This window comes from Gasterosteus aculeatus, chromosome 1 (genome assembly GCF_964276395.1).
Source record: "Gasterosteus aculeatus chromosome 1, fGasAcu3.hap1.1, whole genome shotgun sequence".
Classification (NCBI taxonomy): domain Eukaryota; kingdom Metazoa; phylum Chordata; class Actinopteri; order Perciformes; family Gasterosteidae; genus Gasterosteus; species Gasterosteus aculeatus.
In genome coordinates, this window is record NC_135688.1 from 7,336,495 (window position 1) to 7,352,921 (window position 16,427).

Here is a 16,427-nt window from a genome sequence, read left to right on the forward strand (position 1 = left end):
ACAATTCAAATAGGGTTCACATTTCAGCTTCTTACAAAAACACGTTTACTGCAGTTTGTTACCAGAGTGGAACAAAGTGTGTGTGCTTCTCGAGTATGAGCTGTGTCCAAGTGTCACCCCCTCAGGAGTGGAAATCCAGAGGTTTTACTGTGAAATCTGACATTAGAATCAAAGTGAGAACTGTAGTTCAGTGTTATCTTTCATCAGCGCTTAAGTGTCACAAGTTCCTGACTCTCGAAATAACCACAGGAACATGGAAACTGCTGCTTAGAGAGAGACGCCCGGAGATAAAATGACCTGCGGCATTTACTTTTGTGCTTTGACGCACACGCAGAAACTACCATTTAGGGTATGAACTTCAGTGCACTGAATCCCCTTAGCTCCTCCTCTCTGTATTTGTGTAAATGTGTGAGTTTGTGAACTCGCTCGCATGTACAGCATGTGTGTGTGTGTGTGTGTCGGTTTGTGTGTACATGTGTTAGTTAGAGCCACATCTGGAAACAATAGAGCAGTAGGTGCTGTCACTTTCCCTTTCCCTCACGCTTTTCAGTGTGTCCTTAAACAAACACTCAATTCACCCACAGTAAATTACAGGAAGGCAACCTGAGCTGCAGACTGAGCTATTTGGACTTTCTCTTCCCGTCTCTGGCACACATGCACGCCCAGAAGTCATCCGTTTCTCCAGATGCAATTTTATCCCATGCGCTGGCAAAATACAGTCTTGCAGTCATTATGTGTAATTGTAAAACAATTACAAGTCGTTTTGAAGTGAGAGGAGGTGTGTGTTTTCTGTGTGTGTGTGTGTGTTGGGGTTGTTGTAAGTTCATATTTCATGTAATGTGATTGATGGCACTGTGATGTTTACACGGTATAATCACCGTTTCCAGAGAAGCTTCAAAACTAATTTAGCGGTTATGGAGCATTTCTTATCCTAAAAACCAAAATACACAAACACAAGAGGAATCAAAAAGTAGTGGCTGCTGTATGGACGTGTGGAGCGGCGTCACATCCCGACACATCTCATCAGACAAAAGGTGGCAGCATTGTTCGTTCATAAACAACATTTGACAAAAGAAAATCTAGTCAAACAAATGCTTATTTGAAGTGCACACACAAAAATGGCATCTGACAAATATTGGAAACCAAAACGTTTTATTCATCATCTTCTGATACAAAAGTCTTTTTAAATAACAAGTTTTACATTTTTTGTCACTTTCTTTTTTTTTTTTTTTTTTACAATGATAAATTAGCAAATACATTGACATCATCAAGACCATGAGTTTTCTACACAAAGGAACAGTCTAGACCTTCAAAGGCTACGGTCAGGGATGGTGAACTGATCCCGAAAAGCATTTACAAACCTGCACTACCAGTGGTTCTCAATCTTCATCAGGCTGCGGCACACACACACACACACACACACACTCGGCACGCGTGTAGAATGCTCGGCAATGTCACCTGAAGCCCCGTGCGAGCAAACCACAGGAGAAAGCCAAAAACATTCATTCGGTTCCAGTGGGAAACTGCATTCGTTCAGAGCGAAGTGGTCAGAGGTTAATTTAATTCACTTTAACTCAATGTGATGTTTGTTTGACTTTGGAGATTTAATAAGCGTGCCATGGATGTTTGTTTGAGAAACACTGGTGTTTCACGGTTCTAGGTTTACCCCACAAGTATCTTTTCAATGGAACATGGGTGCTGTTACATTTAGTTTTGGGGAAAAATGCAACAAGTTAATTTCTGTCCCGGGTTTTAAGCATTCGGTTAAAATGACCTGTACGAGGCACTATGTGGTTAAAATGACGCACAGGGGGGCAAAGTTCCAAATTACTCAAGCTCTTATACATTTAAACAGCCTGCTTAAAGGGGGGGATGGTGTAACGTGACACACGCCCGCATAGGATACATTCAAATACTCACTGAAATAATAGAGCTTTGCTAGATAGATTGTCAGGCAAATAGAAGGTTCACGGGAGCATTTGTAGAATTAAGTGCAGCTGTGAGACCCGGAATAACTTATTCTAATTAAAGCTCATAGAACAGTTCATAAGAAGTTACAGAAGAGAACTGCAGGATTCAAACGTTGGGAGGAAAAAGAAATTCTGAAATGTAATCTTTTCATTCATGGACGACTTGATTGTCTGCGAACGAGCCACGATGAGGTCGACGAGGTTGATGCGGAACCGACGAGCGCAACCGACAGACTCCTGTGATTCCTTTATTGAACTGAAGCGGAATAAAAAGACGGCAAGGAGTTACAACTTTGTATATAGGCGGGCTCAGTATTGGTGGTATTTCAGCAGTGATAGCTGCTCGTGGAAGAGATTCGTGGGAACTACCTGCTCTGCGCGCCTGTGTGTCTCTTGGCAAGTGGTCGTCTAATAACCTCTAATTCTTCAACGTGCCCTTCGGCCCGATGTTTGGAGAGGAGGCCAGAGGCAATGGATTTAATTTCCAGGATTTCACGGTGACTCAGGAGCATATGCAGTACGGGGTTCCCACCGACGCGGCACAGATCATTGGAAGTGAGCTGATCTTTTCGTGGACTGCTGAGGTAAAACACAAAGGCCTACATTTCCCAGACATCTTACCGCTTCTCCGTTTATGGGTCAATAAAAAGGCCCAGCTGGGTTTTTCGCCCAGGATTCATTGCGGCGTGACTTGTGAATTTAACCGCATTAGAGTTTATTTTAAAGGCTCTCGCCGCTGCCGTCCCTAATGTGACGCTTCACAAATTGTATACAACTGTAGTGCATTATCGCAGCTTAGAGCTGGTTTTCCAAAAAATTTCTGAGCAATGAAACCACTTGCTCTTTTATAAATTGTACAAAAAGTGATAATTTACAAAAATGTATGATATTGGTTTCTTCAAATGTAAACACATCACAGATTTAAGGCCATATTTAATGGGTTGTCATCTGGTTCGGATTACTTTTGGTCGGGTATTTCCTTGTGATTCCCCCCATTAGGATGTGAAAAAGGCCCCACAGGACCTCGAGTTGTCAGACGCGTTTGGGAAACGTCAGCCGGCACCTGTGTAACGTCTGCTCCACGACCCTCCAGTGTAAAATTCTGAAATGTTCAAGAGACCCTAAAAAGACACAATGGTATGAAGGTTTCTGTCTCCAGCAGGTTCAGTCCCTGGAGAAAAGAGAGGCAGAGAGGTAGACGCGGTGCTACACAGCTCATCGCTGCGTCTGGTCTGCATATTAGTTTCTGTTCTGCCCTTTTTTGATCACCATTCGCTTTCTCCACCTCTACCGGGCAAAGAACCCAACCCTCCACTTCTGTCCTCCTTCGTTGGAGCCGGTTGGAGGGGGCGGGTGAGGCGTGCTTTCCAGACTCTCTGCGAGCTTTCGTGTTGCCATTGCGTTTCTTTAAGTGACGGTGAAGCCGGTAGAGGTCCATTCCTGTCCGTGCTCTCTCTCTCCCTCTCTCTCTTCCTCCTCCTCCTCACACCACCGTCTCGTTGCCCTTCCCCGGTTTTATCCAGCCCTCCCCCGGTGCCCTCTTGCCCCCCCGGCTCGCCCTGCTGTCCCTGAGCAGACGGGCGGTGCAGCGCTGCCAGGTGTGGAGGGTTTTCGCCGACCAGATCCACATGCCTGACGTGATGCCCACGAGCAGCGACATGAAGATCCGAAGCATCTCCGACGCCACATACGAGTCCTGCGTGCTGGCTCTGAACTCCCCCCAGTGGGACAGCTGGTAGAGGTAGCAGCCGATGACAGTGGACGCCGGGACCGTGTAGAGAACCGAAAACACCCCGATCTTCACCATTAAACGCTCCAGCTTGTCGGTTTTGGCGCCGTCCTTCTGCAGATTGGAGCGGATCTTGAAGAGGGCCACTAGGCCGGCACAGATGAACAGAGTGCCTGAAAATCAGAGGGGGAAACAACGGTCTCGTAAGGACCAACAGAGAGAGAAAACACAATGGCAGCTAAGCTATTACTAATAGCTCAAATCTCTTAACTCGGTGCTGTTGTATTTACCTATTAGAAGGTACGTGGCCAGTGGGGCCACCACAAAGCCTGTGAGCGCCTCCTGCTGCTGGTTGCCCACATAGCAGAGTCCAGTTAGGTCGTCTGCATCCACCAGTCGCATTATGAGGATGACGATGGTCTTAACGGCCGGGATGGCCCAGGCGGCGATGTGGAAGTAGGAGCTGTGCATCTCTATAGCCTCATGACCCCACTTCAGTCCAGCAGCCAAGAACCAAGTGAGGGTCAGGATCACCCACCTGGAAGAAGAGCGAAGATGAGCGAAGAGCCACAAACACTGCTTACATGTGCAGTTGGGTTTGTCTTTCTGAACACACACGTTTGCTGTACACCAGATGCAAAGGCAAAATGACAGTTTACTGAGATGCTCAGAAACTCAACCAGCTTCATGGCTTTTTCCACAGTACTTCCAGGGTTGAATTAGATCATCATCAGTAGTCGCATTACAGCAGGTTGTGATTGTGTTTGAGGAGACATTGTACTCTTTGCTTCTTGTGGTCTGCTGCTCCTCCACAAGGAAAAAAGTGAAGGAAAACCAGGGCAAAGGGAAAAGGGAAAAAAAAGAGCTGTGACAGCAAATGTACTGCAGCACACTTAAAAAGTGCCTTTTTTTTGTCTCCCCGAATCCACCTAGTGCAGAGGTTATGAGACAGGATAGCTGGCCTTTAAAGAAAACAGGATGCAAGTCTCATGTTCAAATTGTTCCAATCACAACAACTGACAATGGGACAAAGACTTGAAAGACCCATATGATGAGAGGTGTGTGTGTGTGTGTGTGTGTGTGTTGTACTAACCAGAGGGAGGAAGCCATGCCAAAGAAGTAGAGCAGGAGGAAGACTATGGCACAGCCGGTGCTCTTTAACCCTTCTTGTACGAGGATCGGTACAGCGGTGGCATCCAGGTCACAGGAAACACGTTCCCTCCCCAGTGTCAATCGCACCTGCGCGATGGAAAATCACGGCGGAAAACAACAACAAATTCTCATTTGGTTGTGCTCTTTTTATTAGTCAATCTGACTTTTATTTAGAGTTCATCATGACAAATAGTGGCTACTTGACTTTGTACAATCCTCTAGACGCATTTGATGTACTGCACTCATTTCAGTCTTCATTCAAATAAACTCTACGGGGAAATGCAACACCCATCCTCCCACTTACCAAGTAGGCCACGCTGTACAGGTTACAGCACATGGACAGGAAGATGATGGGCCTTTCCGGGTAGGAGAAGCGCTGTGAATCCAGCAGGAAGGTCAGCACCGTCAGCGTGGTGGACAGGAAGCACAGCACGGCCCACACGGCCATCCAGGCGTCTGTGAAGACTTTGGCCCCCCGGCGGTAGAGCCCGCTGTCGTAGCCACACTGGAGAGCACAGCTTTCGCTCTGTTTCAACCAGGTGTACTGGTCGGGTGCAGAACCCAGGGCCTGACAGTCCTCCTGTTGGGGGGGGTGGCGGACGGGCTGGTAGGGCGGGTCCTCGTCCCCGGGGCCCTCCATGCACATGTGGTTGTGGTCATTTTGAGGCGGGAAGAGGCTGCAGTTGAGCACCTGGAGCACAATGAGAAATGCCTTGTTTTTTATACATTCTGTGCTCATTTTATAGAAAAAAAGATGTTGGTTTTAAACATCAAATGCATGTTCTTGAAATCATGTTCTTGACTCACCTCAGGCCAAATGAAGCCAAACTCATGGAGCACCGGGAGGCATTTCCTCTTGACAGACAGGCACATGCTCCCACACGGACCGATGGGGATGGGAACCTTGTCGGTGCACATTGGCACGTAGACTGAGCAGAGGAAGAACTGGAGCAAAGCAAAGACAAAAGACCAGAGGTTAAACGTTCTGCTGCGACATGTTTCACTGACAGTTCACAGGAACATACAGCGACTGCAGTAAAGCTTAGACCGATGACGCTGCAAATATTGTGTGTGCGTACAGTACAGAACTATTTTAAGGAGTGAAAAAGAGGAAAAAACATATTGAGGAGCGATGCACGAGGTAAAATAAAAGAAGTAGTCAACATCTTTGTACATTAAAACAAACTGCGAAGCAGAAGCAAAATCAAGTCAGTTGTGAAAGAAGTGAAAACAGTGGTGCCGGTGCCATGTGGGCCGCCCTTCCCATTTACTACAGCCGGTAGATGGCTACACCTCCTGCTGCCACATGTGGATCCTCCGTCCTCTTACATACAGCACTCGCTCTGCCTTTTGCTTTCAATACATTGCATCACCTCTTACGATGGGTTTCTACTTTCGAGACCCCCACGACCAAAATTGAACCTGCTCCAGGGTTTCTCACGCACACACACAACTCGACGTCTTCATAACAATCCGTGGACTTGTTACACTACGGGCATGTGCCATGTAATGCTCCATAATCCCCCCCTAATCCAAGGCTCACTTTTCTCTGTCCTGTGGCAGTGTTTTTGAAATAGATATCCAAGTCAGAGTTGTAGAGATAGTGAGCAGTCTTCAGTCACATGTGACGCTTTGATTTGATTTCGTGCCGTCACACTTACATTTGGTTTGAAGACGAGGTGTGAAATTGTGCCGAGCTCGTCGTGATATGAAAGGACAGAGAAGTCAAAAAGCACTTCTTACTTGGCTACCTTCAGGTGAAGTAAACAAACATGTGCTGCAGGATCTTAGACGGGCTGATTTAAAATAGTTATGGTTTGCTACCTTTCTTTCTTAAATACCAATCTTTTTCACTATGCTGTAATTCTAACAAAATGTTTTGGGTTTGCGGTCTCGATCCAGTGATGGAGAAATCCCAGCTTGAAGTGAGCCCTTGAACAGAGCATGAATGAAACATGAATCCAAGAATGGTGTCAAGGTTGATAAATAAATATACACTGCAACCTTTTACAACTCGTTTTCTGAGAGAATGTATTTGCTAAATAAATTAAAGATACTTAGCTTCTTTTTTGACACCTGCAAGCTAATTCTTCTTCCAATGCTTTTGATTAGGAGTCAACAACAACTCTCACTCTGTAACGTACTGCAGGGAAGTATGTGAGGAACTCTTATCTGACGCAGCGGGACTTCCTCCAAACTTAATTTGTTACACTGTTCTCTGATCAGTATCTGGGTCGCAGCAGCTTTCCCTCAGCAAGTAGAGCAGACGGGCCGACCTGAAGACCATATTAAGTTTCTCAACGCAAATAAGAGATTCTTTGTTCCCAGAACCGAACCACGCATATTGGAGCCCCAGGTTTCACAACAATTCACAAAGAGGTCATAAAAGCAGTCGATATTAATACCGCAGCATTTATTTCCCACAGTGAATTACACCAGCGACAGCATTGTAACACATTCCGGGTGTTTCCCCCGGCCGTCGGTAACCCGAGTGTTGTCACTTCGCTGCTATTAGCTGCTCCGGTGACCTGTCAGGAAGCCTCCCATTAGAGCAAATGTTAGGGGAAAGGGAAACTGTATCCCCTTTCTTCCCCCTTCGGTCTGTGAGTTGAGAGGTGGGGGGACGGGGAGGGAGAGGAGGGAGAGCTAATCTTACTCCAAAATGTTTAGTTGGAGGACAGATCAGGGTTCATGCTGCAGTTGATCCTCTCTGTCTTACCTTAAAATAAAATAAAATGAAATGATATTTATATATATATATATATAAATCTGTCTAGGTACTATCATATGTGTGAGGCATCTCTGAATAAAGAGAATGTAAAAGGATGTCATTTCCACAAACGTGGGCTCCCATTTATCCACCATTTGATCTCTGCGTGTGTCTTGTCTTTCCACTTATAGTCTCAAATGTTAGAGATAACGCCCCCCCCCGCCCCCCCCCGCATGGTGCATCAGGCAAACAAGCAGCATTTGTCTTAGGACACTGAGGGCACCATTGTTATCAACAACCCAGTACAGTATAGGCCCATAGCACTGCAGACTCAGCTGTTGCTGCGGGGGGCATGAACTCCGAATGTCAACACACAGAGGGGGGCATTTTCATTTAAATTAGCATGACAGCCCAGCACACACAAACATGAGGGCGAGATGGAAGCAAGACAGCGACCCCCAACACTTATTTTTCATTTTAACAAGCTGGCCTCCAACATATATTATCCTCCTGCACCATCAGCGTTCATCCTGGTCTAACATCTGCATGCATCTGCACGCATCATCCCGGTACCTTGAGTTGGCTGGAGCAGCCGTACTGGATGAGCGGGGTGAACGTGGTCAGCTGCAGCTCGGCGTCTGACTGCAGCACGTTGCCGACCAGATTGGGCATTTTGGTGACGTTGTAGCCGAGACCTTGGCACATGCTGATCCGGATCGGGTCGCAGGTCATCTCCTCCACCTCGTCGCCGAACGCCTCGACCTCGCGGAGCGCGCCGAGGAGCGCGGACAGGACGAGCAGCGCCGCCCCGCCGAACGACCGCAAAATCCCGGGCATGGTCTCCCCTCACTCCCCGCCACCCCCCCACTCTCTCCTCTCCTCCCCCGCAAAGCCGAGCAGGATGCCCTCTGCAACGTTATTAATACCACCACCCCCACCCTGAAGCCAAAGTTCAGTTTGGTCACCCTGCAAACCGCGGCGCGTGCTCGGGGGCTACGGTCCAGCCGGACCGGAGCGCGTGTAGTCCGTGCGTTTTTGGAGCTTATCGTATCCAACCACGAGCATTTCAGTAGATGCAAATATCCCGAAACTTCAAAAATAACGTTCGCATCTGCAGTTTAAAAAAAGAAAAAAAAGAAGAAGAAGTAATAGAAGAAATCCCCAAATCGGATAAAATCCCGCAGTCCTCGTTGCGTGGTTTTCCCGTTGATAAGTCCGCGGGGATACGCGCAGCGCAGACACACGTCGCTGTGGCTTTTTGCGCCCACTGCCTGCAGGCGTCCGGCTCTAAACTTTATTGTGTCTGTGAAGGAGAGGCTGCTTCGCCCGTCCAGAGGGGAGCCGACCAATCGGTGAGCGGGAGTTGGGTTTCCCTGTCCAACCCCTGACCAGGAGGGCGGGATCCGAGAGGAAAACACAAGGGCCAGCCTCGTGTCGTCCCGTTTGCCTTCACTTCTTTACTTTCTTTCGGCTCTGCTTCTCTCCTGTCCTCTTGTTCTGCCGTCATCCCTCCTCTCCAGCCTTCCAGCAAAGAAATTCAAGGGAGGGTTCCACAAATAATTCTGACAATATCCAGAACCTGTATTTATACTGGCAGACGTGGCTTTCACATATTTTTATTGGCTTTGTCTTTAGAAAATAAGCATCTGAAAGGTTGATTTTTCAGTGCAAGCGTGTTTTCATTTTAAATTTAAAGTCCCTAATGGTCTTTTAAGCCCGTCTGGGACGCCACCGCAGGTTCCACTCTCCCCCTCTAAAGGCCCGTCATCTCTAAGTGCTCGTGACATTGTAATTGAAAGTAGGGCCTTCAGGGATGCTGAAGCATTGAGAATCTGTTTTGCATTGCAATGAATGCACATAGCGGACAGGTTTTGTTTGCATGTAGCTCCCTGTTGGAAGACTTCTCTTTTACAGCATGAAACGTGCAGTGAAGAGTGTTGTTTTGGCTTTTCTTTGCTGTAAAAGTGAACTTGGGTGATTGGAGTGCTTGGATTTGTTGCAACTATTTTGAGAGGAGGAAAGCTTAAGTAGGCTACTTGATTTGTGTTTTCTTCACATGATTTCCAATCCTGAGGCTGCCAGGTTTAATCAAACTCAACTTAAGAGCTCCGCAGAACTTTTCAAATTCCACGAATAGTGTATTCTAATGTTCATTTGCCCAGAGTTTAAATGGAAGATTCAATTCAGAACTACACTTAACTCAAATTTCATGCTTCCACAGAAAGGGCAAGCGTAATGAAATAAAACACTTTCATTACGATACAACAATTTCCACATGTCCAGTCCAGTTGCTTGACAGCTTAAGTAACTGAAGTTTTGAGTGTCTGAAACGACTTTAGGCATACTAATTTGTACGTGATTCACAAACACATGCTTGGCAAACTACCACAACAAGGAAGTGAGGCTGGATCCAAAATATGAGGTAAAAACCTAATTGTATTCTGGCCAGAGAACAACAAAGAACCAATACAGAGGGAATTTGGTGCGGCCAAGACAAATAAGCAGTGTTGCAGATTAATAGATTATTTTATTTCCCAAAAGCTCTTGATTTAATGTGTTCGTGCCGATGTACCTCTGTGGAGTTATTTAACAAACCAACTGCAATGCTTAAAACATCAGCAGCAGTCTGGTTTGTTTTTGCTCTCGGATTATACTGCGATGTTTAGGCGAATCCGGTGTGACAATTGATTGGCGGCAGCAATGAACTCCCCACCCCCAACCCTCTCACACACACACACACACACATGCGAATACTCGCCATCCCCCCTCTCCTGCTCTTTGGCTGAAACTGGGGTCAAGACCTGGAGTAATTAGCACTGAGCTGAAACAATAGAGTGTGCCTCTGAGCTGATGGTTATCAGGGGCGAGCCGTGTGTGCGCCCAAAATAAAGAGATGAATGAATGGGAAACACAAAATAGAGAACCAAATCAAAGCTATTTTCTGTTGTACTTTATCCACAGTTACACATTTTTTATCAAGTCCTGATGATTAACGGCATTCATTTTAACAGCAGACACAGAGGAGGAGATGAGCCAGGCAGGCGGAGCGGTAAAGGGGGGTCGGGGGTGTGTGTGGGGGGGGTGAGGCCCTGCAGCGCCTCCAGCACACTCCGTCCTGCCCTCTTGTTTACTCTCCCAGTCGAGTGTGAATAGCAGTGGTGAGCAGACAACGTGTTGGAATTGACAGACTAATGACCATCACGCTGAGTGGATAATGACCACAGTTACCCTTTAAGCCATAAAACCACTGAGTTAACAGTTGACTATAGGCTTCGCCATTAAAATGGGCATTTGGCGGGCAAGCAAAGAAAAGATAACTGCAGGTTTTTAATCCATTTGTAGGTCCAGATCTATATGAATTAAGCTGAAACAGGCGGTTTCTAATAACCTATTTTAGTAGCCTGGTGCTGGTTCACATCAATCAACAAGTATATTTTGTGACTGTCCTTACTCCAAGCACAACATCCTCTGTGACCAAACCAGCAATCAGCTGCGGGAGGAAATCAGGCAGTTTTGGATAGCATGATGAATTCAGTATTCCAATACAGTTTTACGCGTTTAAAGGAATCTAGAACATAGAGGACTGACGCTCTGGTTTTATTAAACAACGTTGTAGGATTTTACCCACGGACCTGCAACATGACGTCTCCGTGAGAAATTCAACATTTCTCTTTCCGGTCTGGTAAAGCAGACAAATAGTCATTCTAATGATCTACACCACACAGTTTCTTCCAACACAACAGCCACGTGATGATTTGAATCTGTTGATGCCAACAAAAATAAGTCAAAGGTGTGATTTTCCTTTCCGAAATAAGCCACGTGCTAACATTTCGAAGGTTTGACGCTTGAGACGACATTGTGCCAAGGCTGGTGTGGGATCAAGCCTCCACACGGTCGTAGCTTCCCTAATCCATGCTCTCCATCACTGCCACCAGTTACTCTCAAAATAACATACATGCAAGTGCAATTATGGTCACCACATGGGTGGACTGGTTGTGCAAGTCAATAAGTGAATTAGGGGACTAATATTCATGTTTTGTTTTAGGATGAAATTGAAACGCGTTGGAATGTTGCAAAATCGATTCATGAATATTACTAAAACATCTGTAATGCTCAGTGATACTAGAATGGCCATTAATGATTCAACACCAGCTGTTCAAAAGATTTCCCTCCATTTTTGGCATTGCCATGACTATTTCATATTAAAGTAGGTGGTGTTGAAGAACACAAAGCTACCGATTTGTATCACATGAGACTTTTTGGGAATCAGTTTGCAGCTGAAGAACAAGGTTCAGAGGGGTTGCTGAATTCAAAGTGCAGCTCAGTGGTTTTCTCTCACGCGTGGCTTCGTCTCTTTGAATGAACCCATGAACACGTTGGGTGGACCACGGGCCCGTTAAGGCCTACGTGGTGGCTTACTGTGGGAATGCAACCAGTCTAACCTTTCAGCTTGGCAAGCAGAATGAAAGGCAGTACCCCAAGGACAGAAAGAGAGACACAAGTGTGTATCGGCCACTAGATCTTACAGCTCGATTCCCAATCCCTCAGTCCTTGAAGTGCGGTATTAATAGGACTGCCAACTCCTTGGAATGGCGTCAGTGTGGATAACTGCTAAAATTCTGCATGCTGGAGTTTGTGTGTCTGAAACTGTGGGGGTTTACTTTTAGGAATTTGGTATTTTAAGCATCTAGGTATGAAAATGCAGGTGTTTTTTTGGGGGGGGGGGGCAGAGTTGTGGGACAAGGTGCTTATCCCACAATGGGGGTTGAGGGAATTTGATAGAAGAGACTGGGGGGGTTTCTTCAGGTGATCCGTCCCCTGTGGGAACACGAGGCTCACGTTACCCCGCTGGAGAGTATCGCACACAACCGCACACAGAGCTGCACACACTCCTTCTTTAACATCAGTCGTCCCTCACCTCTCTCACTGCCCTTTTCAGAGCTTGTCGGTCAGCTGCTCCTTTTCTGTCTCCATCTGTTGTTGTGCAGCTCGCACAGTCCAAATTGCAAACTGGGAGCGAGGTTTCCCCTCGACGGCCCTTTTGAAATAACCAACAAGGTTTGATAGAACTGCTAGAAATGGACGTCTTACTCCACCAAAGTGTATCTGCCTGTTACGCTTGTAAGACACTCTGGTTGCGCAGGTAACCCTCATACAGCAGTAGGCCCTATGTATGATATTTAAAAGAAAAAAAAAAAAAGCCACCCTGTTAAGTTTAGGCCTGGCTTGAGTTTTTTATTTATTTTGTCTCAAGCATGAAGAGTGGATAGCAGTTCCTCATGTGCACTAAATACCAAATAAGTAGATAATACAAATAATCTGGGCTACTTGTTTTCATGAATATTATCCCGCATCTTGATTGCTATCTTCATCATAACTTCATGATACTACAATGCACGAGAACGTGCCTCATCTACTCATTTTTGATTCTCACAGGCACTGTTCTGACCGAATACTTTGGCCCAAGGCGGCCCACTCTCGCCTGTTGGGTGACAGGCAACAGATTGCTGAGAGATGGATCCAGTCCGTGGCTATAAATCGGCCTCTTGTTGGAGATTTAACCCCTGCAACCCTGCTTTTCTATAACGGCAGTCTCCCGTCACACAGCCTACGGCAGCCGATTAACTTTTCCCACAAATGTGATGAGCAGGTGCTAGTGGTCCGATTGTTGGGAAGCGGACGGACTGGAAAAGTTAATATATGCTGCATGATATACGACGTACTGCGTGGGTGAGAATACGGCTCCCATAAGAAAAATAGCGACATAAAAGCCGCCTCCCATCCATCGAACATCTGCACCGCCAGCTGGAGGCAGCTTCCTGTGATTATGGAAATCTGTCACGACAGCAAATTTTAGCAGATCTTCATCATCAACCAAGGAGACCGGGCAAAATGTTGAATGTGTTCTTTGTGTGGGGACCGCGTCCTGTTGCAGTCCTCCTTCAGAATGAACCAGAAAGGAAATGTATCATGTAAAAGCTCAATTACATGACGATAACCTTCACATACATGCACACGCATTCATACCCACAGAGCATTAGGGAGTAGTTATCCTCCTCCTCCTCCTCCTCCTCCTCCTGACCTTCTGCAGCCACAGCTGTTTCTCCTCTGCTCTCTCTGGTGACTGAGTTTTATTAACGTGCTGAAACTAAGTAACCAGATAATATGGATCTCTGTAGCTCTGCTCACAGACTGATTCGTCCCCCCGCTTGCAGCGTTTGCGTGAGGGTGGGGGCAAAGTGCATGCATTTATTGTATGTAGGTATTGTATGTATTTCATATAGCGATACAGGCCTTTTGTGTACACCGGATTTCTTTCTGCAGTAAATCATTGGAGAGCCCTCAGTGTTGCCATGGAAGGATTAGTAACATGCATCATAACAAACATGCATTAGTCCGACAAGGCGACGAGTCGACACAACATTTGGAGACACCCAATCTGCATCTAGAACCTGTTCTTTGAGTGATTGTGATGCCAACAACTATTTGCTATCGCTACCATTTAACCAGTCTGGATATAATGTGATCATTCTCCTGGTTTTCTGCCAAGTTTAAAGTGAGTCCAGTAGGATTGTTTAATTTTGTGTTGCCATGAGCCATGTTTTTGGTGTGCATTGCAAGACGCTACAACTTTTCATAAGAAGTATTTATAATGGACTTGTGGGATTGTCACTAGACAAACTTCTGACACTCTAGCCGTGACTATGTGTGTGTGTGTTTGACTGTGTGTCCTCAGACCATAATTCAGCCACGGACTCTGCAGGATCACTGCAACACCGACGAATGAGAACGTAGAAATCGAATGTGTATACATACATGCATGCATGTGCAGCGCTTAGCTCTAGTTTTTTTTAGGCCCGGCCGAATGTACGGAGGAAGCAATGGGAACCTGGACTGTGCACGTGTGTGCGTTTTCTGTCAACAAGGGGGAAATGCTCTATCGACTGCCTTGTTTAAAATGTGACATCCCACATGCAGCTGTGTGCTTTAGGAGGGATCGGAAAAGCAAATGATTTACTGCACACAGAGAAGGGAGGTGGGCGCATTGTTTTTCACAGTCAGAGGTATGTAGAGAGGAAAGAGAGCGCGGACACTCTGGAGATGTAAAGTTGGAAAGAGAAAGAGAACTGTTTGCTCCCGGAGACGTGAAAGGAGAAGGAAAAGCAGACGATTATCAAATCTTCTTTATGCGATTTGACAGAAAAAGTAACCGTAACCTTCAGAAAGTCCAAAGTGAATTATTGATTTTCTTGTTGTGTTCTCCGATATAGCGAGCTGCTTTTTAATGCAAGCAAGCTGCCATCCGTTTCTCCTTCAGATTGTTATTCATAGAACTGTGCTGACTTCCTTGGCACCTGTCTCTTTCCCGTCTTGTTGCTCCGCTCCCTGAAATAGAACTCGTCTCCAGAGGAAAAGTAAACACTGGCCGTGGGATTAGAGACCAACACACGCACACACACACACACACACACACACACACACACACACACACACACACACACACACACACACACACACACACACACACACACACTGTTATCTCTAGTAATACATTCACAGTTTTTATTTCTGATCACATAGAGAGCAAGTCTGTGACTGATCAGTAGCTAACGTTCTGCACATCAAACCTTTACAACCACTGATAATAAGCTGTTCGCTGCAACTCTTTGAGAGCTCCCACCTCATAATTCCATTTTCTGATTAAATCAGAACAAAATACAGCCATGCCCCATGTAATAAAGTACAAGAAGCTCTTAAAAGACTTAATTTGGCCTCTACACCTTCAGTTCATCCAGTCAGTTGCTTTTGCAATTTTCTATTTGTCAAATGACTTGATGTACTGGGACTTTAGCGGTATTTCCATTGAGTCTGGGTCACACCTTAAAACTAAGAAAAATAAGCTCATAAAGCAAATTGAGTCCAAGTTTGCACCTATAAGCTGTAGGCAATAAATCATTTTGCACCTCATTCCCAAGTTTAAAAAGTCTATTAGGTTATGTTCTCTGCAAAAGTCTTAAAACATGAACGGTAAAATGACATGATAACATAACAAACCAGCATCCTGCACGGTGTCCTCTGACTTCATCACTGAAAGCACTCACGCAGTGTGTGTGTGTCTGGTAGAGAGAAAGATTGTAATGTAGAAACATAAAGCCCCCAGAGGGACCACTCCAAATATTTAAAGTGGGTGTTTAAAGTCAGGTTTTCCATCAGGGTGCTTCTTTAAGTTAACTAGATAACCTCTGTGCTTACTATTGTAAATGTCAAATCCCTCGAATATGTCGGTGGATGTGTGTGTGTGTCTTTGATCTGCACACTGTGTACGGTTTCATAAAACTTGAAACGAAGTGTACACAAGGAGTGTCAGGAGAACAGGACTCAAACCACACACAAACACACACACACACACACACACACACACACACACACACACACACACACACACACACACACACACACAACTAGGGGTGTAACGGCACACAGAAGACACGGTTTGGTTCTTAACCGGTTTAGCATTCACACTGTGTTGCAGGTTGGAGACAATGAGCCCCCCCCTAAGGTCTAAGGGCTGATTCAGCATTTTGTCGATGACATTCCAATTTTAATGCTAAACGTCTCAAATATTTCTGTTTCACTCAGTACGAACACTTTCCCAAAAGGCAGAAGGTCACAACACAGACGCACACTGTTTGATGTGCGGTCCTTCTGGTGGACTCAGTCCCCGGCCTCAGTTTACCGCTATCGCGTACAAACACTTTTCATTCAACAATCAGATTCCTGTTTGCTTGCCGCTCATTCACAGTCTGGACAAGAATAGCCTTGAAACAATACACATGCATCGCACACACACACACACACACACACA

The 16,427-nt window shown here is 45.9% G+C and overlaps 1 protein-coding gene across 1 annotated transcript; it reads right to left on the bottom strand.

Moving 5' to 3' along the window:
* Positions 1–1,135: 1,135 nt before the first annotated feature.
* On the bottom strand, positions 1,136–8,870 carry fzd4 (frizzled class receptor 4). Its single transcript, XM_040183805.2, has 6 exons — positions 8,135–8,870; positions 5,659–5,796; positions 5,156–5,542; positions 4,793–4,938; positions 3,990–4,237; positions 1,136–3,872 (listed from the first exon to the last, which is right to left on the bottom strand). The coding sequence occupies exons 1-6, from the start codon at positions 8,396–8,398 to the stop codon at positions 3,454–3,456; spliced, it is 1,602 nt and encodes a 533-aa protein (XP_040039739.1). The 5' UTR covers positions 8,399–8,870; the 3' UTR covers positions 1,136–3,453.
* Positions 8,871–16,427: the final 7,557 nt, after the last annotated feature.

Excerpts from the sequence above, each read along its gene's own strand:
- fzd4 (XM_040183805.2), bottom strand. The coding sequence starts at position 8,398 with ATGCCCGGGATTTTGCGGTCGTTCGGCGGGGCGGCGCTGCTCGTCCTG. Across the intron at positions 4,939-5,155 it reads TGTACAGCGTGGCCTACTTG|GTGCGATTGACACTGGGGAG; the intron begins GTAAGTGGGAGG and ends TCCATCGCGCAG. Across the intron at positions 4,238-4,792 it reads GGCATGGCTTCCTCCCTCTG|GTGGGTGATCCTGACCCTCA; the intron begins GTTAGTACAACA and ends CTCTTCTTCCAG.